The sequence below is a fragment of the Muntiacus reevesi genome, chromosome 9 (genome assembly GCF_963930625.1).
Source record: "Muntiacus reevesi chromosome 9, mMunRee1.1, whole genome shotgun sequence".
In the NCBI taxonomy this organism is placed as follows: Eukaryota; Metazoa; Chordata; class Mammalia; order Artiodactyla; family Cervidae; genus Muntiacus; species Muntiacus reevesi.
The window spans coordinates 25214707-25242534 of record NC_089257.1 but is presented as its reverse complement, the minus strand read 5'-3'; the positions used below and the strand labels follow the sequence as shown (position 1 = coordinate 25242534).

The 27828-nt window shown below is 43.7% G+C and overlaps 1 protein-coding gene and 2 long non-coding RNA genes across 5 annotated transcripts in view; 1 reads left to right on the top strand and 2 right to left on the bottom strand.

Annotated features, from left to right (window-relative positions):
* Window positions 1-27828, bottom strand: part of LOC136174394 (uncharacterized) — a 1095937-nt gene that overhangs the window by 564817 nt on the left and 503292 nt on the right. The gene's annotated exons all lie outside the window — the stretch shown is intronic.
* Window positions 1-27828, top strand: part of LDLRAD3 (low density lipoprotein receptor class A domain containing 3) — a 259271-nt gene that overhangs the window by 102691 nt on the left and 128752 nt on the right. For all 3 annotated transcript variants that reach the window (XM_065944578.1, XM_065944577.1, XM_065944579.1), the window contains one exon: window positions 17749-17874. In XM_065944578.1, coding sequence (XP_065800650.1) covers window positions 17749-17874 — 126 coding nt within the window. The remainder of the gene's footprint in view (window positions 1-17748; window positions 17875-27828) is intronic.
* On the bottom strand, window positions 17894-21911 carry LOC136174411 (uncharacterized). The gene is made up of 3 exons (XR_010664403.1): window positions 21738-21911; window positions 19283-19463; window positions 17894-18663 (listed from the first exon to the last, which is right to left on the bottom strand). It is a non-coding gene; the product is annotated as an uncharacterized lncRNA (long non-coding RNA).

The following is a 27828-nucleotide window of genomic DNA, read 5'->3' as shown; positions in this document are numbered from 1 at the left end:
TCCCTGGTGGCACAGTGGTTAAGAATCCTCCTGCCAATGCAGGGGACACAGGTTTGGTCCCTCATCCTGGAAGATTTCACACGCTGTGGAGCATCTAAAGCCTGTGCGCCTCAACTACTGAACCCACGTGCCTAGAGCCCATGCTCCGTAACAGGAGAAGCCCCCACATCAAAGAGTACCTTCCGCTCACTACAGTTAGCGAAAGCCCGCACACAGCAACAATGACCCAGCACGACCAAAAATAAATGATTTTGCTTAAAAAAATTACATCAGATAAAATCACTCCTTGTAACACTTCCCATCACATTTGGACCAGACCCCGACTCCTTAGCCAGGCTGAGGGAGCCTTCCCTGGTGAGGTTTTCTCTCTCTGCTTTCTCCCCCTTGTCATCACCTCCTCCTCCACCATGGCTCTCTGCTCCAGCCGACCCTGCCAATCTTCTTCCTCTTCCGGGTTCTTTCCAATCTTTGGTGTGACCTTGAGATGTTTTCTCTGCTTGGGCTGCTCTCTCCTCATCCCTGATCCTTTGGCTTCTTCTTGTCATTGAGATTTCACTGCAGCTGCTTCTGCGTCAAGTATTCCTCCCCCGATGACCCCAGCTACCCACACAGTCACTCCTATCCCATTGTCGTACATCGCCACATAGCAGTTAGCACCGTCTGCTTCTGCATGTTGGTTTGTTAGAGCTCCCCCACCCTGTGCAGGGCTGTGTCCATCCCTGCTTAGAACAATACCTGGCACATAATTAGTTATCAATAAACTATGATGGAAGTAGAAGCAATAGTCATAACTTGTATAAAGGAGCCTAAAAATTGTTCTGTGGGATTTGCGTTGAATACCCACGTTATCTCCATCTTATAGGGGAGGAAACTTGTTGTTGTTTGGTCGTGTCCAACTCTTTGCGACTCCATGGACTGCAGCATGCCAGGTTTCCCTGTCCTTCACTGTTTCCTGGACTTTGTTCAAACTCATGTCCATTGAGTCGATGATGCCATCCAACCATCTCATCCTCTGTCGTCCCCTTCTCCTCTTGCCCTCAATCTTTCCCAGCATCAGGGTCTTTTCCAGCAAGTCAGCTCTTCACAGTCAGTGGCCAAAGGACTGAGGCCCCAGAAATTTATGTAACTTGTCAACAGATTTTGTAGCTAGAAAGTGGCAGAGCTGGGATTTGAACCTAAGGAATCTGATTCCCAAATCTCAATCAATTCTCATCACTCCACAAGACTGCTTGGTGATGAAATGAATGCAGAATATGGATGATGCATTCACGCCCGTTCTTCCTGAGTGAGTGATAGCAGGGTAGTCTTTGCAGGACTGGGGTTTTGTTTAATTTGGCTTCAAATTTTGTGACTCTCTCTCATTTTGTGAATGATTCCCTTATGTCTGGGTTATTAGTAAAGAGCACCCCAAATCTCTGCTGCTCATAATCATACAATACTCTACGAATGCATTCTGGCTACTACCTTCTTTTCTTCTGCTTTCTCCTATAACATCCCATTTTCCTCATTTTTAACTGATTTCTTTTCCTAAGCCAACTCAATTTAAGAATTGAGATGGAGAAAAGCAAACAATAAGAAACATCACTTTGCCGACAAAGGTCCATATAGTCAAAGCTATGGTTTTTTCAGTAGTCAGGTGCAGATGTGAGAGTTGGACCATAAAGAAGGCTGAGCACCAAAGAACTGGTGCTTTTGGATTGTGGTGCTGGAGAAGACTCTTGAGAGTCTCCTGGACTGCAGGGAGATCAAATCAGTCAATCCTGGAGGAAATTAACCCTGAATATTGATTGGAATGACTGATGCTGAAGCTGGGTCTCCAATACTTTGGCCACTCCATGCGAAGAACTGACTCATTGGAAAAGACCCTGATGCTGGAAAAGATTGAGGGCAGGAGGAGAAGGGGACGAAGATGAGGTGGTTGGATGGCATCATTGACTCAATGGATGTGAGTTTGAGCAAACTCCGGGAGATAGTGAAGGACAGAAAAGCTTGGCGTGCTGTCGTCCTTGGAGTTGCAGAGTCAGACATGACTTAGCGACTGAACAACAGCAGAAGCAAACAAGTGTACACAGAGAGTGTGTCTCTGGGTGAATTACTGAGTCTGTCTGATTGTCAGTGTTCTCGCTATAGTGTTGGTAATCATCCCTGCCTCACTGTTTTTTGGTAGAGTGGGCCTGGAGTAAAGTCAACAAAAGCCCAAGGCACATAGGAAGCATTTACAGGTATTTTCTTATCTTTCTTCACTTATGGTGAGCATGATGGAATCTCGTGCTGGTACCTGGCCCCGTGGAGGCGATGGAAGGCACTGAGTGGTTTACTGTGTCTGCTCAAGTCTCTCCTATCCGCTGGTGGGCTCCATTACAGAGGCCCACAGCAAATGACAGGCTGTCATCTCGTCCAGTTTTGGGTGACTGTTTCCACCGGAGTAAATTGGTTTTTGAGCAGCAGAGATACAGAGTCCAGTAAGGAGAAAAGACTTCACGACTGTGCCGGGTGCTTGTGTATAAAGTCGAGCTTGACAAATAGAAAGCACTTACTGGGAAGAAAATGAGTCAGGTTCCCAGGAACTTTTTGTTACTATGGCAACAGAGTATTTAGCCAGTCCCGCTTTGGCTAGTGTATACTATAGTAGTGAGGAATGTCAACTGTTATGTCTCGATTGCTTATTAGCTTATAAAACGCCCCAGTTTACATGCTAATTGTTGCTGGAGAAGAGAACCCCATTTTAAAATAACCCAGTCACTCATTTCTTGGTACTAAGCCACTTTGGAGCTTTAGCAAAAAACAATAATTAGAGTAATGAGAGCTCTTAGCCTTACTGGTGCTGGGCAACTTCTCATTTAATCCTCACAGCTACACTATAAGGTCATCATCCCATTCTACAGATGAGGGAGTTCAAGTCTAAGGGTAGTTAGGTGATGCCCAAGTTCTGGGAAGCTGGTGGAACCAGGATGTGGCTCTGGGTCTGATTCCTAATTCTTTCTCCTTTACCATTAATCTAGGATTATTCATTTCTTTAAATCAGAAGAGGCAAAAATACAAGAGTATTCTTCCACCCTCAAAACTATTGACATTTGGGGGCCAGATAATCATTTACTGGGGTTTCCCAGATGGCGCTAGTGGTAAAAAGTCCACCTCCAAATGCAGGAGACCCAAGAGATGTGGGTTCAATCCCTGAGTCTGGAAGATCCCCTGGAATAGCAAGTGGTACCCACTCCAATATTCTTGCCTGGAAAATTCCATGGGCAGAGGAGCTTGGTGGGCTAAGTCCATGGGGTCGCAAAGGTCAGACACGACTGAGTGAGTGCACAATCACTTATTTGTTGGGGGTGGGGGAGCCGTCCTGTGCATTTTATTAGTAGGATGTTTAGCAGCATCCCTGGTCTGCCCACTAGATAGATGCTTGTGGTACTCACCCCCGCCACCTCCCCGGTATTGCCACATGTTGCCTGGGGAGCCAAGCGGAAGAACCAGAGAGGAATTTAGCCAACGTCATGTCTTCCTGGAAAGCAGCAGGCCTTCCGTCTCCGATGCCACCACCCTCGCAGACTTCGGGAGCTCCTGGGAAGTTTTTTTTTCTGTGTCTAGTGTACTCAGAGAGCTGTGGCACTCCTTGCCAAGATCTAATTTTAGAACACTTCCATCGCCCTCCAAAGAAACCTTCTGTTATTGATTTCTGATTCATTCCAGCGTGACTGGACAACACGCGCAACACGCACGGGCTGATTTCATTCCTCTTTGAAGTCTGTTCTGTGGCCCCTGGGATTTCCTGGAGGACAGTTTGCGCGCCCCTGAGGAAAAGCGTGTTCTGTGTGGTCGACTGGAGAATTCCATGGAGAAGCGTGAGGTCTGGTTGGCTTTCAGGGTCGCTTCTGCCTCCTGTTGCCTCGCCCATCTGCAGCCTCATCATTCTGTCCATTATTGAAAATGGAGCACTGAAGTCTCTAACTCGTATTATTTACATGTCTGTTTCTCCTTTCAGTTCTGTTGGTTTTGCTTCGTGTATTTTCTGGGTCTGTTTTTTGGTGCATATAGTATGTCTTCCTGATTTCTTTGTCTTTAAGAATACTTTTTATCTTCAATCCTATTTATTCATCTGAGATGAGTGTAGTCACTCTAGCTCTCTTGATTTTGGGTATATTAAAAAAAAAAAAGAAAGAAAAAAGCCTCCTGTGTTAATCTAATGTGCAGTCAGGATTGGGTGTCCTTGCTCCTGGAAGATGAATAAGAAGCTGAAGATTGATGTTCTGTCTTTAAAGTCAGCCCAGGGCTACCAGGAGATAATATCCATGGGATTATGTGATTACTGAAAGCATCATAGAAACCTCTGGATGCCTCAGTGAAAACCTTTCCTGGAGCAAGATTTGGGGTGGGTTAAGTACTGTTATTTTGGAAACAGTTGCTTTCAGGTTACCTCATGACAGACAGAGAATGTTCTCCTGCTCAGCCTTTCAGAGGAGCCAGAGGCCACCTCCCTGTCTGTGCCCTGTTTTTTGTTTTTAATTTTGACCATGCCACTTGGTATGTAGGATCTGAGTTTTCCCATCAGGGATTGAGCCCCCTCCTCCTGTGTTGGAAGCCCGGCATCTTAACCCCTGGACCACTAGGGAAGTCCAGTGTGTGCCCTGCCGACACCACCCAACAGAGGGTCACCCCTGCTGCGTCTGAGTGAGAGTCCTGGGCTCTGTGGGTGTCACACCACGTTTAACCCTCACATCATAGACCTTTCCATGGGGCTCTTTGTAGGCATTATTGCAGCAATTAAGGAGACAAGACCCTGAGTTCCAGGGTTGCTCTGTGGATGTGGATGTGTTACTGTGGTTGTTCAGTTGCTAAGTCGTGCCTGACTCTTTGCGACCCCATGGACTGCAGCACGTCAGGCTTCCCTGTCCATCACCAACTCCTGGAGTTTGTGCAAGTTCACGTCCATTGAGTCGGTGATACCATCCAACCATCTCACCCTCTGTTGCCCCTTTCTCCTTTTGCCTTCATTCTTTCTCAGCGTCAGGGTCTTTTCCAATGAGTTGGCTCTTCGCATCAGGTGGCCAAAGTATTGGAGCTTCAGCATCAGTCCTTCCAGCCAATATTCAAGGTTGATTTCCTTTAGGATGGACTGGTTTGACCTCCTTACAGTGGATGTATGGGGAGGAGCAAGTCAGAGGGGCTGTCAGACACTTACTTCTGGAAAGCTAATGAGTAATAAGCTTTCTCTTCACAAATCTGAAGGTAAAGACTATGGACAGCAATGAGGGGCTTTTAAAAAAGGAAACTTCACAGTTTGTCAGGGGTCCTGAGGGCAGGTGAGGATGAAGGCTCTCAAAAGCAAAACCTTCTTTTGGCAAAGATGACTGTCACTGCCCAGCAAGATGGAAGGTGATGAAGAACGGACTCTTCTTTATTCACTTTTATTCAAACAGTTTTTAATCAAAACTGTCTTTGATTCTCACATCGCCTCACTTTTTTTTTTTTTTTTGAAGTATTCTTTTTAAGGTGAAAACTATTCTATCTGTATCCGTTCCCACATCTGTTCTTAATCCCAGGGACTCTGATCATTGTCAGGAAGTTTTTCCTCTAAGCATTGAAAAACCTCGGGAGGCTAAGTTATCTGACCCACATTTAGTTAGTATCATTTTTGAGCTGTTTTTTCCTCTCAAGGTTTGTCTCTAGAAGAATCAGTTGGGGATGTCTTGGTTTCCTGCTTATAGATTCTCTGGAATTTGCATGTCAGCACCTTTCCACACAAACATATGTTTATACACAAATGTATGTGCATTATTAGTAGCCAAAATAAGTAACCTGATAGAACCTTTAGGTTATAAAATAATGTCCTGATCCCAAACGTGCTAACTTCTTTTCTGCCTCTTCACTGTCATTTTAAATAATAAGATTATTCAAAGGGCAGTGGCAGGTAATTCGAATTCCCTCACCATTTAGTGGCTTTTCCCCCCGCTAAAAGCCCAAAGAACATTACAGACTTGGCTCTCTTCAGTTCCTCTAGGGCTTTTGGGGAGTGGGGAGGATGTTTCCCTGACTTACAGAGCCTCGTAATATTCTTGTGAGTCCATAAAAATTTTCTTTATAAAAAGCAAATCTGAGACTTCACTTTTTTTTATAGAAATGTCCACTGGCTCCCAGGATAGGTGTCCAAACTCCTGCCTGTGTCTTTCCCAGCCTTCCCTTCTGCCATATTCTATGTTCTGGATATGCTGGCTTCTCCCAAATCTCGCTATAAACCACATCCTGTCTCAGTTCAATCATTTCTTTTGCCTAGCATGCCTTTCCGTCTTCTTTTTCACCCACACACTTCTCCTGATTGTTCGTGTTGCTGTTGTTCAGTCGCTAAGTCGTGTCCGACTGCTGGGCAGAAGTATTTGAAGCTAATAGTAATAATTATAATAATAGCAATCGCTAATGCTGTGTGACAATACTCGACAATACAGTCTAACACTAAATACTACATACTAGTGTATTTTATAGTGTAATGTCAAATAATAATAGCTAATATGTAATATATATGATAGTAGCTAGTAGAATATGAACTATCATAGCTAATAGCGTGTTCCAGACAAAGTTCTAAGCAATTATTGTCTTGTCTCATTTAATCTTCTTAACAGCCCAGCAAGGGAGGTACTGTTCATATGACTGTTTCCTGATAAGGAAATGGAGGCAAAGAGAGGTGAAATATTTTCAGTACATCACATAGTGATCCCAAAGCACTTGATTCAGTATTTGAACCCAGGCAGGCTGACATGCAACCCTGCATTAACTGTGTGTTAGTGTTGAACACAGAAGGCGATGGCACCCCACTCCAGTACTCTTGCCTGGAAAGTCCCATGGACGGAGGAGCCTGGTGGGCTGCAGTCCATGGGGTCGCGAAGCTTCACTTTCACTTTTCACTTTCATGCATTGGAGAAGGAAATGGCAACCCACTCCAGTGTTCTTGCCTGGAGAATCCCAGGGACAGGGGAGCCTGGTGGGCTGCCGTCTATGGGGTCGCACAGAGTCGGACGCGACTGAAGGGACTTAGCAGCAGCAGCAGCAGAGTGTTGAAAGGTAAATGCTTATACAGCTTATATAGTTCTTATCTTATCTCATTGTAGTTATCTGTTTATTGTCCTTTTTTCCCTCCTCTTCTAGGCTAGTGTTCTTAGTGAGGGACTTTTGCCAGCTAGAAGAAGTTATGTTTGATTCTCTTTGCGACCTTCGCATCCTATGTGCGCCACAAAGAGACTTTAAGAATTAATGTTAGTATGACATTAATTTTAATTAACATTAATTGAGAATTACTGTTAGTGGAACCAATAACTAAAGAGCAAGACCTTAGTTGGGCTTCCCTGGTGGCTCAGTGGTAGAGAATCTGCCTGCCAACGCAAGAGACTCAGGAGACACAAGTTTGATCCCTGGGTCTGGAAGATCCTCTGGAGGAAGAAATGACAACCCACTCTAGTATTCTTGCCTGGAGAATCCCATACAGAGAGGAGCCTGGCAGGCTGCAATCCATAGGGTCACAAAGAGTCGGACATGACTGAGCACGTATCCACATATGCACAAGGACTTAGATGGCATAATTATTACTATGGTTTCCATTTGACTTTTCTCAGGACCATCCATATATGTGAAGAAGAGCAGTTTGTAGAACCAGGAACCATGTTAGGGAAGGGAGAATATTATCAGATTCCCACTAGATATTGCATTAGACTGTATTCTCCACATGCAGAATCTCACATTGAAACCTGGGCTGCCTTAATGCCCTCTTTACTGGTGGGGTTCTGAGACTGCTGGACGTTAAGTAACTAATGCATGGTCTCAGTTGTCATGTGGCAGAATTGGGATAGAAACTCAGACGTTCTCTACCCTAAGCCCTTCCAACTTCTTTTGTTGTTGTTCAGTCATTCAGTCTGTTGTGTGACTCTCTGCGATCCCATGGACTGCAGTGCGCCAGGCTTCCCTGTCCTTCACCAACTTCCGGAGCTTGCTCAAGCTCATGTCCGTTGAGTCAGTGATGCCATTCAACCATCTCATCCTCTGTTGTCCTCTTCTCCTCCTGCCTTCAATCTTTCCCAGCATCGGGGTCTTTTCCAATGAGTCGGCTCTTTGCATCAGGTGACCAAAATATTAGAGCTTTAGTTTCACCATCAGTTCTTTCAATGAATATTCAGGGTTGATTTCCTTCAGGATTGACTGGTTTGATCTCCTTGCAGTCCAAGGGACTCTCAAGAGTCTTCTCCAACACCACAGTTCGAAAGCATCAATTCTTCGGTACTCAACCTTCTTTATGGTCCAACTCTCACATCCTTACATAACTATTGAAAAAACCATAGTTCTGACTATATGGACCTTTGTTAGCAAGGTAATATCTCTGATTTTTAATACTGGCTAGGTTTGTCATTTTTTTTTTCCTAGGAGAAAGCGTCTTTTAATTTCATGGCTGCAGTCACCGTCTGCAATGATTTTGGATCCCAAGAGAATACAGTCTGTCACTGTTTCCATTGTTTCCCCATCTATTTGCCATGAAGTGATGGGACTGGATGCCATGATCTTAGTTTTTTGAATGTTGAGTTTTAAACCAGCTTTTTCACTCTCCTCTTTCACCTTCATCAAGAGGCTCTTTAGTTCCTCTTTGCTTTCTGCCATAAGGGTGGTATCATCTGCATATCTGAGGTTATTGATATTTCTCCTAGCAATCTTGATTCTAGCTTGTGCTTCATCCAGCCTGGCATCTCTCATGATGTACTTTGCATATAAGTTAAATAAAGAGGGTGACAGTGTATAGTCTTGACATATTCCTTTCTCAATTTTGAACCAGTCTGTTGTCCCATACCCAGTTCTAACTGTTGCTTCTTGAGCTGCATATAGGTTTCTCCAGAGACAGGAAAGGTGGTCTGCTATTCCCACCTCTTTAAGAATTTTCCACAAGTTGTTGTGATCTACACAGTCAAAGGTTTCAGTGTAGTCAGTGAAGCAGAAGTTCTTCTGGAATTCTCTTGCTTTTTCTATGATCCAGCAGCTGTTGGCAATTTGACCTCTGGTTCCTCTGCCTTTTCTAAATCCAGCTTGAACATCTGGGAGTTCTCAGTCCATGTACTCTTTGAAGCCTAGCTTGGAGAATTTTGAGCATTCCTTTTTTAGCATGTGAAAAGAGAGCAATTGTGCAGTAGTTTGAACATTCTTTGGCATTACCCTTCTTTGAGACTGGAATGAAAACTGACCTTTTCCAGTCCAGTGGACACTGCTGAGTTTTCCAAATTTGCTGGCATATTGAGTGCAGCCCTTTCACAGCATCATCTTTTAGGATTTGGAATAGCTCAGCTGGAATTCCATCACGTCCACTAGCTTTGTTTGTAGTGATGTTTCCTAAGGCCCACTTGACTTTGCACTCCAGGACGTCTGGCTCTAGGTGAGTGATCACACCATTGTGGTTACCTGGGTCATTCAGATCATTTTGTACAGTTCTTATGTGTATTTGCCACCTCTTCTTAGTATCTTCTGCTTCTGTTAGGTCTATACCGTTTGTATCCTTTATTGAGTCCATCTTTGCATGAAATACCCCCTTGGTATCTCTACTTTTCTTGAAGAGATCTCTAGCCTTTCCCATTCTATTGTTTTCCTCTATTTCTTTGCATTGTTCACTGAGGAAGGCTTTCTTATCTCTCCTTGCTATTCTTTGGAACTCTGCATTCAGATGGGTATATCTTTCCTTTTCTCCTTTGCCTTTTGCTTCTCTTCTTTTCTCAGCTATTTGTAAGGCCTCCTCAGATAACCTTTTTGCATTTCTTTTTCTTGGGAATGGTTTTGATCACTGCCTGCTGTACAATGTTACGAACCTCTGTCCATATTTCTTCAGGCACTCTATCAGATCTAATCCCTTGAATCTATTTGTCACTTCCACGGTATAATCATAAGGGATTTGATTTAGGTCATACCTGAATATCCCCAAGGTTATATACCTCCTATTCTTGTTATAAAAGAGGAAATGTTTATCTGTATACTACCCTGTGTAAAGTAGACAGACATTGGGAAATAGCTATATAGTGCAGGGAGCTCAGCTGGGTGCTGTGTGATGGCCGAGAGGGGTGGGGTGGGGGATGGTAGAGGGGATATATGTGCACACAGAGCTGATCCACTTTGTTGTGCAGCAGAAACTAACATTGTAAAGCAATTATACTCCAGTGAAAAAGAGATGTTTACAAAGAATTTCTATTTGAATTTTCTCGAAATGCTGTTTCAACCAAATACCCTCTTTCTGTATTTGTAGTCCAGTTAGCGTGTGATCTTTTGCTCTCTCTGCTCCCGAGTGTGTGTCTCTGAAACAGCCAAGATGGCATTTTAAGAAATAACACATTGCGATATCTGATCAATACAACAGTGGAGTCCACCCGAGTAGTCATGTGGAGCTGAACTGCTGGATCAAGCAAAGGGCATTTTGCTCAAGCAATAATAATCTGCAAAGACTTGCATCCCCAGGCCTGGGTTTGGCTTGCTGGGCTGTTTGTCATGTGCATTTGGACTACAATAAAAGGCCTGTTTCTCTCCCTCCCGGACTTCTTAGAGAATCCAACAATATATTGCTTTTTAAACGTCTGTTATTTTTATGAGGCTGTTTTTGCTTTCTCACCCCCAACCACGAAGTCTTTTTTGACTTTTAAAGGGAACCACAGTTTGACTTTTTACAGAATGAACCAGGGGACTGAGTATAGCAGCAACTGCAGATCCATTAGTTTCTGTAAAGTTTTTAGCTAGTGATGGCCACATGTGGGTATTTACTTTGGGAGCTGTGGAGTGTGTGCAGTGACTCAAGTTGTGTGAATTTTATAATTTGATTTCTTTTCTGATTTATACTTTACTGTAACATTTATAATTCCCACACCTTTCATGTGAGTGGAATGGCACCTATCTCATAGCACATTCCTTATGAGAAATAGGGTTTTAAATTGTTTTTAATTAAAGAAACAGTACTGGGTACTTTTACTGACATGAGAAGCAAGTTCATTCTGACCCCCTTGCATTTATTCTGTTACTACACTGTTCCTGGGCTTCCCAGGTGGCTCAGTGGTAAAGAATCTGCCTGCCAGTGAAGAAGACTTGGGTTCGATCCCTGGGTCGGGAGAATCCCCTGGAGAAGGGAATGGCAACCCACTCCAGTATTCTTGCCTGGGGAATCCCATGGACAGAGGAACCTGGCAGCTACAGTTCATGGGGTCACAAGAGTCAGACACGACTTAGCGAGTAATTAACAACACTGTTCCTGCCTCCCGGCCTTTGCACATTCGTTTCCCTCCACTTGGAACAGCCTTCCCTCCACAGTTCCCCAGCACTGAAGGCTCATCCATGGCATAGATATCTCCTATGTATCCTCTTTGAGGAATGACAGAGTTTGTGAATTACTCTTAGTGGAATGCATAACTAAGACCTTAACTACCTGAGCATCACGTCGGTTTGCATCTGGGCTGTGTGTCTCCGCGGAGGCTGACTGTCCTTTGAGAAGGCTTTTCTGACAACAGCTTCTTTCCCAGTTTGAGATTAGGTGTCCTCTAGCTCCCCCATCAGAGCACTCACGGCACTGCATGCAGAGGCTCTGACCAGCCTGCTAATCCCCCCATCAGTTAGAGAATGCTGTTGAATCTCCAGGCAACTGACTCAGGGCCTGACAGATATTATGATGCTCAGAAATATTTTGTTCTTTGCCAAGAGAGGGCAGTAAAAAAAAGTGTTGGCCCCTTGAACTCTGTTTTGTATTGTGCATGGGTAAAGTGTAAATCCTTAAAAAACGGAAAGACCTGGTTAAGAGTTTAAAATTTTTAAATGAGCTTGGTTTTTTTTTTTTTTTTTTTGTGAAAACGACTGCTGTTTCAATATGAGCTCACAGCTTTTTTAAAAAGAATTATTCGTTTATTTGGCTGCACCGGGTCCTGTTGCGGCATGCCGAATCTTCAGCTGCATCATGCGGACTCTGAGTTGCCGCATGTGGGATCCAGTTCCCCGACCAGTGGAAACTCTGTGACTCTTTTCTGGGCCCCAGATGTTACCCACAGGAGGATGGGAATCTTTGCTCTGAGAGGGTCGCAATCTGGTGACACCGGGGCATCTCTTGGTTCCCCTCTCTCTTTCTGACATGATCTCCAAATACTGGTCCGAGGGCTGTGGCCTTCCTGCATTTTGGATGCTAACGCAGCTTTTCCTTTAGGGCGATGGTGAGTAGAGGTTATTGCAGATTTGTTTATGTCCTTTCTGGTTTAAAAAAAAAGTTGACAATTTTGTTATTCCTTCATCCACTTCCACTTAGTTTAAAAAAAAAAAAAAAGTTCTATTTTACTGATCCGTGAAGTCCAGAGCTGTGACAGTCCGGCTCTGAAAGGAAGGGGAGGGCTCAGATCAGGAAATAACCCAGTCCCCTGGGAGCCCCCAGCCCTGTCTTGCTGCTGGTGAAAGCTGCTGCTTTGGAAAGTTCACGGAGCAGGTCCTTGAAGCGCGGGATTCAAGTGTTCAGTGGGATGGAGTTGTCCTACCGGCCTCTGTCAGGCGGGTTTAGGCACAGGGAATCTTCTGCTTCTGCCAGGGTCTGCTGAGTGTCTTGCTGAAATCTTCCCTTCATGGAAATGGGGGCAAGCTGGGGACAATCAGACTTTGTCCAGGACTCCCCTGAGCCCCCCGTGGGGCCAGGCAGGCAGGGAGCTGTTGTCAGCCTTGGGCTTCTCTCTGAGCCTCTGCCAGACACTCGGCAGGCCGCCCGGGATCCGCGCTGTGGTTGCCTGAGCAGGCGTCTGCCGGTGCAGATGTAAATCATAGCAGGACTTGCTCCCTGACAGAGAAGGTAGCTGAGCATCACTGACAAGGCAAGGAGTCTCAGTAGTGGTTCCTGAAGATGGTGCAGGGCCAGGGCCAAAGAGCTGGGTAATTGAATGGTACCTAATTCACCCACAGCGGTCATTCTCTTTCTTTGTCTAGTCCTTTGGAGCTGGACTGGGCCCTAAAAGTATGCAAGGAGGCAGGAGAATAGATGTCACTTCAGTTCAGTCGCTCATTCATGTCTGACTCTTTGCGACCCCATGGACTGCAGCACGCCAGGTCCCTGTCCATCACCAACACCCGGAGCTTGCTCAAACTCATGTCCATCGAGTCCGTGATGCCATCCAACCATCTCATCCTCTGTTGTCCTCTTCTCCTGCCTTCAATCTTTCCCAGCATCATGGTGTTTTCTAATGAGTCAGTTCTTCACATCAGGTGGCCAGAGTATTGGAGTTTCAGCTTCAGCATCAGTCCTTTCAAAGTGAATATTCAGGGTTGACTTCCTTTAGGATGGACTGGTTTGATCTCCTTGCAGTCCAACAGACTCTCAAAGAATCTTCTTCAACACCATAGTTCAAAAGTACCAATTCTTCAGCGCTCAGCTTTCTTTATGGTCCAACTCTCACATTCATACATGAATCGATAATTAAAGTTTGAGCCTTGATCCTGTTGATCAGCGGTGTCAGGCACCTTCATTTCTGGACCTCAGTTTTCTTATCTGTAAAATGGGTTTTGTGAGAAGTAAATGGGCCAGTAGCTATGAAGCATAGAGCACAGTGCTCAGCCCAAACTAAGCATTCACTCAGTGAGAGCTGCAATTACCCAACCCAGTGTCTCCTTTTCCAGGGTCATTAGTATATTCAGTGAGTATTGATTAGGTGCCTATGATAGCCACTGTATATTCATACTCCTTGAAGAGTGGTGAATGAGGGCCTTCCCTGGTGGTCCTGGGGCTAAGACTCCAAGCTCCCAATGTAGTGGGCTCAGGTTTGATCCCTGGTTAGGGAACTAGATCCCACATGCTACAACTAGAAGTTCACACACTACGACTAAAGATCTCACATTCTGCACAAAGGTTGAAGATCTCATGTGCTGCCGCTAAGACCCAGCACAGCCAAATAAATAATAAGCAAAATAAATATTTTTAAAAATAATACAAAAGAAAAACAATAGAGAAATTCAGTTTTTAAAAAAGTGATGAGTTAAAGTGTCCAAGTGTGTGTGTAAGTGCATCAAACAGCTCAGCACAAAGCCAGTGGGCGTTCCTCCTGTGCAGGAAAAGAAAGCAGAATAAGGGCTAACATGCCTGAGGCTGGGGATCGAGGTTTCTACCATAGAAACTGGTTCAGGAGGCTTTAGTCAAGTGGGGTGAGGCTTGCTGACCCCTAAGAGAAAGGCTTTCCAAGCAGAGGGTGCCGCAGGCTGCACAGGGCCTCAGACGGGTGCTGGGCGGCCAGCATCGCTGGAGCACGAACGTTGGGCATCAGATGGGAGGGCTTCCTTGGAGGTGCCTGATGCTGTGATGGGAGCTGTAGGCATTCCTAAAGTGTTGGGAGGGCACTGATGTTTTGAATAGGGGAGTGATGTGTCGAGTTTATAGAGAGACCCTGAGGTGAGATGTCAAAGCCCATGGGCAGCCTTTATTCCCTGACTGTTGAAAAGGTGATGGGAGCAAGTCTACCTGATCCTCTAATTCGAGCATCTGTTGGTGGACCTCAGCTGTGACAGTATTGCCGTGGTGTCTGCTTTCTGGTCACTTTCTATTTCCCACATCTTTTCTATGTTTACTGGAATTCTCCTCCCTCATTTATACATTTATTCAATAGTTATGGGTTCAACAGATCTTTGGGTTGCAATCCAATACTATTGTTGTTAGTTTTGTTGTTCGCATTGTTCTAACTTTGGCCATTGGCAGCTCCTGCAGGTTCACTCCTGTGACCTTTTGACATGCCTCCACTGTATTTTGAACACTTATTTACTTTCTGTCCAGGTTTATCTTGTCTTCCCCTGCCCCCTAGAAATGAGCCACTTCTTCAAGGAGCCCTAGTTCTCTTTATCAGATAATGGGTATTAAAAACCAAGATCTAGGTGCTGGCTTTGCTTACTGCTATTGGGTGTGTACTACGTCTAGTCTTTCTTAGCAGATGGAGCTAGGAAATATACGTATGTACACTACATACACGTGTATCTTTCTTCCTGTCTGCCTTTACAGACCTTGAGTTCATAGTGATGCCTTCAGTTCCAGTCCAAAGCCTCAGGATTTGTTTCCGGCTTCTCACTTTCTTTATTTGTAATTTTCTCCTCTGACAGTAAGAAACCTTGCTCTTGTTATCTGTAATATACTTACCTATTTGTTCAACACTAGTACACACCAAAGGCTGTTGCAGAATTGCTGATTCATACCCCTGTGAGAAACAAATATATCTAGAGTATTTGTGAACAATTCGTTATTTCTTTAGCCTTATAGAATCCAGGCAAAATAATGTTTTCTTAGGCTAGTTCTTTTCTTCCCCCACCTCCTTCAGTGGGTTGCTTATTCATCTGTAATATAGTTATGTTCATTTGTTGTTATTTATATTTCATCTTGACTCCTCCTCCTCTAGCACACATATCTGATCAATTTTAATTATTTACTTTTTGAATACGTAGAATATTATCATGGTTCTAAGAGTCAGAGCTATACAAACAGACCCAGAGAAGTGTTGCCTTCTCATTCCGGCTACCTCATTCCATTTCCATTTCCCCATCCTTTCCAACCCTTTACCACCCACCCCCTGTAGGGATCCAGTCTCTCTGGTTCATCCTTCCTATTCTTCTTTTACACAGATAAGCCAATGCTTGAATGTTTTCTTAGACCCCCTTCTTTTGCTCTATGGAGGGGATAAAGTACTATAGATACTGTTTTGCACTTTGCTTTTTTCACTTAACAGTATGTCCTGGAGATCACTTCATATCAATTCATAGATATGAACTCCATAATGAACTCCTTAAACTTTGATTTTCAGAAAAAGAAATTTAACAAACCAAGGATTAATTTTAAAATCCCGTAAGCCCAATGATGCTGCTGATGTTGGTAATAAATAGCATAAACTCTACCATTAAACAAGCACCTCCTCTGTGCCATGCTCTGGGCTGAGCATTTTATATAGATTATTGCACTGAGTCCTTCCTAGAGCCCAGTGAGATTTACATACTGAGGAGGAAACTGAGCTTGGTAATTTTTAGAAACTTGCCCAGGTCGTGAAGACTAGAACCACAATTTGAACCCATGACACTCTCCTAAGTTTGTGCTTTGTGAAGAGCACACTCTCACTATCCTAAAGTATTTTCAGGCTAAAACAAAGCCATGTGGGTTTTTAAAACCTAGACACATCCCAGGCCTTAAAACCCTGTTGATCGTGTTTCAGCTGCTGCCAAAGTTGGCATGTTACTGATGGCAGGAACATGAAGGTAATTTACTGCTTGTTTATTCCAAAGAAATGGCCCTTCCTTCTTGAGGACCATAGGTCCTGCCTCTAGACAGGAGACAAGAGGGATGCTAGGTGGGGCCCACTACCCAGGATGCAGCAATACATCCCATCCCACCTCGTCATCGCAAGCCACAGCAGCCAGCCCCGTTGATGGGAAAGCGCGTTGCCCCGCACGGCTGTTTGGTTAGCAGGACACTCCATCAAGCCTGAGTCACAGCAGTTTCTGTTAAAGCTGTTTGTGCAGCAGGAGTGGAAGAAGGATTTCTTTGGGCAGGAGCCTGGCTTCTGTTGTGAGAAGTGACAGCCGCTGGCAGAGGGGCAGTACAGCGGAGTTGGTTGAGAGCGTGGCTTCTGGGTTCTGAGTGCTGGGGGTCTCACACCAGCATCAGATTTTCGAGCCATGTAACCCTGGGCAAGTCACTTCACCTCTTCAGAGCATTTCTGTGATGTGATATGACCTGTCTTTGTCAGGGGCTTCCGTGACCACGTTCAGTTTCTATGATTTGTCAGAAGGAATGAGAGAACTCAGCACACAGTCATACTGTGATTTATTACAGCAAAAGCAGACAAAGTGAAGCCAACAAAGGAAACAGGGGAAGGAGTGAAGTCAGAGGACAACAAGCCAGGATCTCAGAGTCCTTTCCCAAGGCAGTCACATAGGAGGCACTGAATCCCCCCAGCAACAAGTGTGACATGGCATGTGGCGTGTTTTCTCCCCAGGAAGCTCATTAGAGACTCAGTGCCCAGGGTTTCTACTGGGGTCTGGTCATGCAGGCACCCTCTGCCAACATGTATCAAAATCACAGGCCCCCAGAAGAAAGGCAGAGGTTCAGCATAAATGCACTGTTTGCATGATAAGTTTGCATGAACAGTGAGCCATCCTCAGGAGAAACTGATGCGAACCTTCCCGCAGTGCAAGTTCCCAGATGCCAACCAAGCGAGGGCCAGCTTTGCAAGCAAGCCTTTCTCAGGGTGGCAGCCTCAGGCCTCTTAGGTTAATAGCTCTTTTCTGCTCACCAGCCTATAGGGTGGTTGCTGGGTGGATAAATGAGATGATGTAGAGCTCTGGGCACACTGGCTGGTTAGTAAACACTCAGCAAATGTGGACGATTACTGGGAGAGTTCAGGGTATGAATTCTGAGTGGTTCCTCAGCTCCTTAGAGCAAGCTGCATCCATCATCCATCTACTCACCCGTTCATTCCTTTGTTCGGCACATTTTGATTGCACCGTGCTGGCTCAGGGGTGGTGTCTGGGCTCCTTGGCACTTTGGTAGCAGTGTTTGAGTCACCCCCTTCCTGGAGGATGATGCATGGGGGTTTCCATTCTGGCTGGGTTTTGGAGGTGGGTGCTGGTGGTAAGAAACTCTGGGGATGTCAAGGTAGATGTGAAAGGACCCTGTTGCACCCTCCAAGTTAGCAACTCGGATATGCGGTGCTCAGAAAACTTACCCTCCTGACGTCTCGCTTGTTTATCTTGTTTGTCCTCCTGCAGCGAAGGCTAAGTCGAAATGCGGCCCGACCTTCTTCCCGTGTGCCAGCGGCGTCCACTGCATCATCGGCCGCTTCCGGTGTAACGGGTTTGAGGATTGTCCGGACGGCAGCGACGAAGAGAACTGCAGTAAGTGCTGGGGCCTCCATCCTGGCCGCTCTCACCTTTGGGCTTCTTGCACCACAGCCTAGGGCCTTTTCTGCTGTTACCTAGAATCGACTCGTTACCACTTCTTCCTTGCCTGTATGTGCAGAGGCTCAGCTACTATTTATCAGGGTCTCTGCTACGTGCACTGGGCCTGGAGCGTGGCTTGTTTTCAGTTCTGACGATTGCTCTGAGAACGAGGGCATGTGATCTCTATCCACAGATAAAGACGTGAAGCACAGAGGGGTCAGTGGATTCATCCAGAGTCACACAGCTTATCAGGAGCAGAGCCAGTTCTAGGCCCATTCAGACGCTCATCTGATTGACTCTCCCACTCATCACCCCCATGCTTAGGTGCTTGCTTTCCTTCTCACTTTGAATTCTTTAAAAAAAAAAAGATGTGTATATATTAATAATATACATACTATAAGAATCTCTTCTCTCTTTAGTTGTTAAGTTGTATCTGACTCTTGCGACCCCATGGACTGTAGCCCACCAGGCTCCTCTGTCCATGGGATTCTCCATGCAAGAACACTGGAGTGTGTTGCCATTTCCTTCTCCACTCTAAGAATATACTCTTGCAAGTTGCCGTATGATCCAGCAGTCCCGCTCCTGGGCATATATCTGGAGAATATTCTAATTTGAAAAGATACATGCACCTCAGTGTTCATAGCAGCATTATTTACAGTAGTCCCAACATGGAAGCAGCTACGTGTCCATCCAGAGATGAATGGATAAAGAAGATGTGGCATATCTACACAGTGGAATATTACCCTGCAATAGAAAAGAATGAAATAATGTCATTTGTAGCAAATACTGGTGGACTCAGAGATTATCATGCTAAGTGAAATCAGTCAGAAAGAGAAAGACAAATACCATACAGTATCAGTTATGTGGCATCTAAAATATGACACAAATGAATTTGTTTATAAAATAGACTCACAGACAGAAAACAAACGTGGTTACCAAAGAGGGAAGGGGGGATATAAATTAGGAGTTTGGGATTGGCACATACAAATTACTGTATATAAAATAGATAAATAACAAGATCTTACTATATAGCAAAGGGAACTATATTCAATATTTTGTAATAAACCATAATGGAAAAGAATATGAAAAAGAATATATATATATATGAACCACTTTATTGTACACCAGAAACTAGTACAATATTGTAAATCAACTATACCTCAATTTAAAAAAAGAATATGCTCTTGGAAAAATATCCAAACAGTAGAGAGCTAAAGTTTTCTTTGACTTATGATCACCCCTGCCTCTTTTTACTTGCTGTATAATATTCCACAGCATCAGTAGACACACACACACACACACACACCTCCACTTGTTCTGTCTAGCCCACCTGCCTCTTGGCAGTCTTGATGTTGAAGCCCACCTCACTGCTCCTTGGTCTGGATCCATGCAGTCCCTTCCTTGTCAGCATTTCTGGGTCCGGATCCATACTCAGCAGCTTCAGTGACCGTCACGTGCGCCTTCCCCGCCTTTCACCCAGCACTTGCTCTGTACCTGCTGCTGGTCCCTCGGGCTACTGCTCAGTTTATTCTCCTTGTTTTTCCCTGAAAGATTTAGTTACTAGTTGGCTATGGATGGATTCACATGTTTACTTTCTGCACTTCAATATTTTAATAACCCTTTTCGCTTCCAATTATTGCAAAAGTTGCAGAATATACTGGGTTCCCTCACCCTCCTGCTCTCCACCCAGGCACTCCTTCACAATACGGTCTCTCGTTTTGTCAGCAAAAAAAAGTTGTAAAATATAGAAAAGTATAAAGAGAAAAGCAAAACTACCTAGAAAAAAACCCTGTTAATATGTGGGCTATTTTGTGATAGTCACCCCCCACTCCATCTATGTGTCTGTCTTCTCTAATATGCTTAATTGAGATGTCCTCTTTATTGTGACCATTTTCTCATGATATTAATTTTTTTAAAACTAAAGTTTTAATGACTTTAGTGTTTGTTTTGATAAACTGATTTTCTCTTACCCAGTTGCTTCTATGTTAAGTCTTCCAAGAGGAGAGTGACTGTCTCCTGTGTTCTTTATGTCTTTCCGGGGAACAGTCATTGCTGTACCCTCCCGAGAGGGACACAGAGTTTATAACTCTCCCCGTGTGCCTTCCGTTGCCTGGTTTCATCTCCTGAGTCCCAAGTGGCAGAGCTCTGGCAGAGCTGCTAGATTGTCGAATGGAAGTGAAGTGGCTGAAACCCACCTTGGTCAGGAGGGTGCACGTCATTAACAGGGTCAGGGGCCTGGCTGAGCAAAATGACTTTCGAGCTGGGGTCTGGCCTCAGATTTGTGTTCTGTCCTGGGGAAGCACAAGTTGGGCATCTTACATAATCTGCTTGCACGGTGGTTTTTCTCTCAAATGGGGATACTGACAGCCTTTTACCAGGTTTGTTGTGAGGATTAGATGAGATGATATCTGAAAAGTGCTGAGTGTGGTGGCTAGCCAGAGAAATTGACTTTAAAAATGCAAAGTTACTTAAAGCAGAACTGAGTGATTAAGGGGAAGACCATGCCTATTAGGATTTTGCCTTTGGTTTTGAATGGCTAAAGACATAGTTCTTTTATACACGCATACCTTTGAGATACAGCGGGCTTGGTTCCAGACCACAACAATAAAGCAAATGTTGCAATAAAGTGAGTCACATGAATTTTTTTGGTTTCCCAGTGCATATAAAAGTTATGACTACTCTATGCTGTAGCCTCTTAAGTGTGCATTTGCATTCTGTCTGGGAAGAAAAAGCAATATACCTACCTTAATTTAAAAACACAGAACAAAAAATTTTAATAGTAACATCAAAGATTACCTATCACTGATCACCAGTAACAAATATAATAAAGGAAAAGTTTAAGTTACTAAAATGTGACACAGAAATGCAGAGTGAGCAAATGCTGTTGGAAAGACGGTGGCCACAGACTTGCTTGGTGCAGGGTTACCACACATCTTCAGTTTATTTTTTTTTTAAATGCAGTATCTTTAAAGTGTAATAAAGTGAAGCTCAATAAAACGAGGTGTGCCCGTGTTTTACTTAGTCCTTTTGTGAGTATCTGCCTGGTCTCAATTTCCTAGCGTCCACAGGAATCTTATCATCTAAGGGGGGGGGGTTCTTTTTATATATTGTCATGTATACATACATTCTAGAGAGGAATCCAATGGCAATAAAAGCAGGTGTGATGCATTATAGTAGGTACATTCTAAATGCGCCATCCTGTGTACTCTCTGCCATAATTAAAGACCCTGTATCATTTAGATGTTTGGATATTAGTCTTTAATAGTCTAAATGAGTAAATTATATCCATTATCTGCCATTTGAGAAGAGTGGTTCTGGTTCACTACTTGAAAACTGGTAAATGAAAGAATCAAGCATTTGTCCTCCCTTTTCGTACATGAATTGTGTTTCTGAGTAATTATAATAGCTTACTTAGGAAAGTTCTTTTTTTAATTGAAGAATATCAGCTAATAGAAGAATGAGAGAATTAGAGTATGTCTGTTTTATAACCCTTAATAAAGAAATGGATCTTCAGTGGCTACTAAAACCATTAGATGAAAAATTGATAGGTAGTTTCATAATGGATTGGATCCGGCAGAAAAGTTCTGAAACCAGCAGTCAATCTTCTCACAGATGACTTTGAATCAATATTGCACCGTAGAGTGGTGAGGAGTGTAGAAACTTTATCACTTTATGAATCTCTTTATATTATAGTTGTATAGATAGTAATCTGCATACTTAAAAAACCCCAAAAGACAATGTGCTAATTCTTCCTTTAACTTTTCCAATATATTTTAAAGAACTGCAGAGGAGAAGACTCATCTATTTTAAATACTTACCCAGATATTTACCATTTTGATTGCTCTTCCTTGATTCATGTTGTTCCAGGTTTTTTTCTTGTATCATTTTCCTTCTGTCTGAAGAACTTCCTTTAGCAATTCTTTTAAAGCAGTTCTGCTGGCGACAAATGCTCTTAGTTTTCCTTTATCTGCGAATGTCTTTATTTTACCTGCTTTCCTGAAGGATATTTTTTGCTGCATAGAGAATTCTGGGGTGACAGTTCCTTCCTCTACAGCCCTTTTAAAATGTTGTGCCACTTCCTCTGGCTTCTCTCATTTCCCGTGAGAAAGTTGCAGTTATTTTAAATTGTTTTCCCCTAGAGAACAGGCTGTTTTCCTCTAGCTGCTTTGAAGATTTTTTTGGTCTTTAGTTTTCAGCAGTTAGATGATAATGTATCTGGGTGTGTGGATTTCTTTGAGTTTATCCTGTTAGGGTTCTCTCTGAATCTGTAGGGTTTTGTCTATTGCCATACTTAGTACATTTTAAGCTATTCTTCCTCTCTCTTTAGTTGAATTGTAGTTGGTTTATAGCCCTCTTTCTTTCTTTCTTTTTTAATGGGATTCTGCTAAAAATTTTAGGTCCCCGAAACTCTTTTCATTTTTTAAATCAGTCATTTTTCTTTTCATTGTCCAGACTGTATAGGTCCTATGACTCAACTCTTCGTCTAAAGTTTGTCAGGCTGACTTTTTTCTCTCATCCCCAGTCTGCTTTAAAGCCCCTACAATGGAATACTTTTAAAATTTCGGTTACTGCATGTTTTTATTTCTCTTTTTTAATTGAAATGTAGTTTATTTACAATGTTACGTTAATGCCTGCTGTATAGCAAAGTGATTCAGTTATACATATATGTTAATGCATTCTTTTTTACAGTATTCGTTTCCATCATCCTTGATCATAGGATACTGAATGTTGTTTCCTGTGCTATACAGATAGGACGCTGTTGTTTATCCATACACTGTATGATAGCTTACATCTGCTGATCCCGACCTCCCACTGCATCCTTCCCCAGCCCTCCTCCTTGGCACCCACGAGTCTGTTCTCTATGTCTCTGAGTCTGTTCCTGTTTCATAGATAGGTTCATTTGTGTCGTATTTTAAATTCCACATGTAAGAGATACCTTGTGGTATCTTTCTGATTTACTTTATTTAGTATAATAATTTCTGGGTCCATCCATGTGGCTGCAAATGGCATTATTCCATTTTTTTATGGCTGAGTAACATTCCATTGTATATATGCACCGCATCTTTTTTACCCATTCCTCTTGATGAACATTTCAGTTGTTTCCATGTCCTGGCTGTTACAAACAGTGCTGGTATGAACATAAGGTGCACGAATACTTTTGCCTTATGGCTTTGTCTGGATATGTGCCCAGGAGTGGGATTGGTGGATCATGCGGTAATTCTGGGCTTCCCTGGTGGCTCCGTGGTAAAGAATCTGTTTGCAATGTGGGAGACCCAGGTTCTATCCCTGGGTCAGGACGATCCCCTGGAGGAGAACCTGGCGAACCATTCCCAATTCTTTCCTGGAGAATTCCATGGAAAGGGGAGCCTGGCAGGCTACAGGCTGTGGGGGCAGAAGGAGTCGGACATGGCTGAAATGACAGCACACACGTGTAATTCTGTTTTTAGTTTTCTGAGGAACCTCCATACACCACCACATGGTGATAATTGTTGTTCAGTCACTAAGTTGCTAAGCACACCAGGCTCCTTAGTCCTCCCCTACCTCTCACAGTTTGCTCAAAGTCATGTCCACTGAGTCAGTGATGCCAGCTAACCATCTCATCCTCTGCCACCCTCTTCTGGTTTGGCCTTCAGTCTTTCCCAGCATCAGAGTCTTTCCCAGTGAGTCACTCTTTGCATCTGGTTGCCAAAGTACTGGAGCTTCAGCATCAGTCCTTCCAGTGAATATTCAGGGTTGATTTCCTTCAGGATGGACTGGTTTGATCTCCTTGCAGTCCAAGGGACTCTTAAGTGTCTTCTCCAGCACCACAGTTTGAAATAGTGGCAGTACCAACTTATATTTCTTCATTGGTTACTGTATTTTTTCACTTCTAAAATTTTCTTTTGGTTCTTCTTTATATCTTGTGTTTCTTTGCTGAGACTTTTGATTTTCCATTTGTTTTGAGAGTGTTCATGATCACTTGTTAGAACACTTGCATAATAGCTGCTTTAAAGTCTGTGTCACAAATTTCTAACTTCTGCCTTATTTTGGTGTTAGTGTCTGTTGATTATCTTTTCTCATGAGAGTTGAGATTTTCCTGTCTTTTCATATGCCAAGTAAAAAACTGGATTACATCCTGGCTATTTTGATTATTATGTATGGCACTTTGGGTTTTGTTTAAACCCCATGGAGAAGGCTTATGTTTTTGTTTTAGTGGACAAATGACCCCGTTGGGTCAGGCCGCAAGTTCCTAGCAGCCCCCTGTGGGCTGTGGTTGCAGCTGTTTTCCGACTGTTTTTTTGCAGTGGCTGCTTGGACCTTTTCTGTGTCTGCACCTTCCAGTGGTCAGTCTGAGAGCTGGGCAGTGGTCCGTGGGTTCTGTTAGCACGGTCTGGTGTGCTGATTAGGACCAGATCCATGCATGTCCAGCTTGGAAATTCGAAAACAACTTTATGGAGTTGCTTTCCTAGGTTCTTGGCTGTCTGTGATCTCTCTGATACTTGCCCATTTCCTGGGAGTCTGAGAGGAGAAAAAGAAAGTAGACTTAGCACCGTTTCAGTGCTAGTTCAAATCTCGATCTTCTTCCCCAAAATTGGTCTGCTCCAGTTTACTCTTCAGAATCTAAAAGTCGCTGCTGCAAGTGTTCTGTCCAGGTTTTCTTCAGCTGCATTCCGTGGCAGAGCCAGGGTGCCGTGTGGTTGCTGCGCCTGACTTGGATGGGGGAACTCCCACAAGTCAGTCTTAGCGTTCAAGAGAAGAGACCTCCAGACGTCAGCCTTCTGAGATGACCCTAAAGGAACACCCAGCACCTCTATATGGTGTTTCTGTCCCCACACATCCTACCTGAATCTGACTGAGGCTCTAACTGGCTCAGTCAGTTAGGCTGCTGTGATAGAATCCCATGCACTTAGTGGCGTACATGATAGAAACTTACTTCTCACGGATCTGGAAGTCCAGGATCAGAGTACCAGCATGGGTGGGTTGGTGGTGTGGACCCTCTTTCTGGTTGTAACCTCATGGCTTTCTGTGCACACAGAGAGAGAAATTCCCCCCCTCATCTTGTAAGGGTGCTTATCCCACCATGAGAACATCACCCTCCTGACCTCATCTAACCCTCAGCACCTCCCAAAGACCCTGCCTCCTAATTCCATCTATTTAAGGGTTAGGGTTTCCACATACGAATCTAGGGGGAACACAAACATGCAATTCTTTCTCTTTATTTTTTAAATTTTTTTATTTTTGGTCACGTGCTGCACAGCATACGAGATGCTAGTTCCCTGACCAGGGATTGAACCTGTGCCCCTGCATTGGAAGCAAGAGGCTTAACCACTGACCACCAGGGAAGTCCCCAAACATGCAGTTCTTAACACTAACCACTAGTTTACAAAAATTCAGGGACAGAGGAACATACATGTGGCCCCATGGGTAGACAGATTGCCAGATCTGGAATTTGGGACAATCTCCATCACTCAGTTACATCCACAAATAAATTCTAAGAAAAAAATAATATAGGAAGGGGGAACATACAGATCCAAAGAGACTAAGAGATAAACCAACCAAATGTAACATATGGATCTTGTTTCATCTCTGATTCAAACAAACCACTGTTTTAAAAAATTGAGATAGTTGGGAAATCTCAAATTGTGGTTGTATATCTAGTGATGTTAAGGAGTTATTATTAATTTTAATTTTTTAAGTTTGAAGGTGGCATCCTTACTTTCTAAAATAGTCTTTATTTTTTATAAATATATCCCAGAGTAAATGAAAGTAAAATTACATGGTGTCTAGGATATGTTTCAAGCCTTTCCTCTGGGAGGGGGTGGGGGAGGTAGTAATGGGCGGGGTAGGACTGAAACAGAATTGTCAGCATATTGGTACATTTTATTTTTTTCATTTTAACTATGGGTTTATTGCTTAGACACTGGAAAATAAATTTTCTTCTTTCTTTTTTTAAATTGAGGTATAGCTGATTTACATTGCCATGTTAATTACTAATGTATAGCAGAGTGATTCATTATACATATATATACATTTTAAAAAATATTCTTTTTCCTTATGGTTTATTGTATAATATTGAATATAGTTCTGTCTGCTATACAGTAAGACCTTCCTGCTTATTCATTCCATACATGAAAGTCCACATCTGCTAACCCCAATCTCCGGCTCCATCTCTCTCGCAGCTTCCCCCACTCCCAGCAACCTTCCGTCTGATTTCTCTGTCCCTGATTGTGTTTCTGTTTCATAGGTAGGTTCATTTGTGTCATATTCTAGATTCCACACGTAAGAGATATCAGATGACATTTATCTTTCTCTTTTCGACCTTCTTTCCCTTTGTATGATTATCTCCAGTTGCATCCACGTTGCTGCGGTTGGCATGGTTTCATTCTTTTTTATGGCTGAGCAATACTCCATTGTATATGTGCACCACACCTTTCTTCCCCATTCATCTGTCATTGGACATTTATGTTGTTTCATGTCTTGACTGTTGTGAATAGCGCCGCTGTGAACATAGGGTGCATGTATCTTTTGGATTATAGTTTTGTCTGGATGTATGCCTAGGAGTGAGATTGCTGAATCATACAGTAATTCTATTCTTAGTTTTCTGAGGAATTTCCTTAGTTGTCCACCGTGACTGTACCAACTTACATTCCCACCAACAGTGTAGGAGAGTTCCCTTTTCTCCACACCCTCTCCGGCATTTGATATTTGTAGACTTTTTATTGATGTCCTTTCTGACTGGTGCGAGGTGGTACCTCATTGTAGTTTTGATTTGCATTTCTCTAATAGTGATGTTGAGCATCTTTACAATGCCTATTGGCCACCTGTATGTCTTCTTTGGAGAAAGGTTTATATATAGGCCTTCTGCCCATTTTTGGATCATACTGGTAATTATTAAAGCCAGGTGATAGAAACACAGGGGTTCCCTAAGCTGCTCTCTGTTTTCATAACTGGCATTTTCCATAATGAAATGGTAAAAAGAAATAAAGGATAAAGGAGTGGTTTTGTTGGGTGGTGTCTTAACTTCAGCAAATAATTGGACAGTCATATTTTTAAAGAATTTTATTACTATGATGTATTTTTCTACCGTTAGCATTCATTTGGCAGAAGTGAGGATAAGCAAGAACCAGTATCCCTTCTAGAAGGTCACAGTGCTGAGATTTTGCCCTTTCACTTCCTTCCTTTCTCCTTTTCACTGTGTTTGGCCTCTTTCTCCTGCCTCATTCCCAGACATCCTTGGCAGGAGGTGAAGCCCTGGATCGGCTGGCAACACAGCTCTCCCCAGACCCTTTTTGGTGAGCTTGAGGACTCCTGCCAGGAACTGAAATGGCAGGCCAGTCTGGATGACCACCGTGGAAAATTCACTCAAGCAGAATCTTCTGCGGCTGTTTTCAGCAGAGATGTGCTCAGAAAACCCACTGTGCTTCTTCCACTGCGGATGCATTCTTGACTGTCCCCCTTAACAGCTGAATCAACCAGCCAGTGTATCCATATTTTTAATTCATGGAGCTCCTGAGTGCTTATGTATTTCTGTAGCTTTATTCATATCAATCCGGATGAGGTTCCACATTCCCTCTTCACCCCTCAGCAGATCCATGGGTGAAGCCTCAAGGAGCTGTGCCTGCATCAGTCAGAGGGGCTGGGGGAGCAGAGAAAGAGAAGGGTACTTCTACTGCGTGCTCCGAAGCTCCATCAGCGTGGTCCCCTTAAAGGCTCCTGCGTGACCTGCCTCCTTAGGGAGTTGTTGCTGGTCTGCCGAGGCTGGACTTGTCTTTCCCTTGCTGGTTGGCACACCATCTTGGGCCTTCTTCAAACAAATGCCACCGAGTCAGATGCCTGCCCTGAACACCTTGTAAAGATAACTTCTCTCCTCCCCAGCCTCCCACGCTGTCTTCTTCCCCTGCCCCACTCTTCTCCTCTGCACTTGCCACC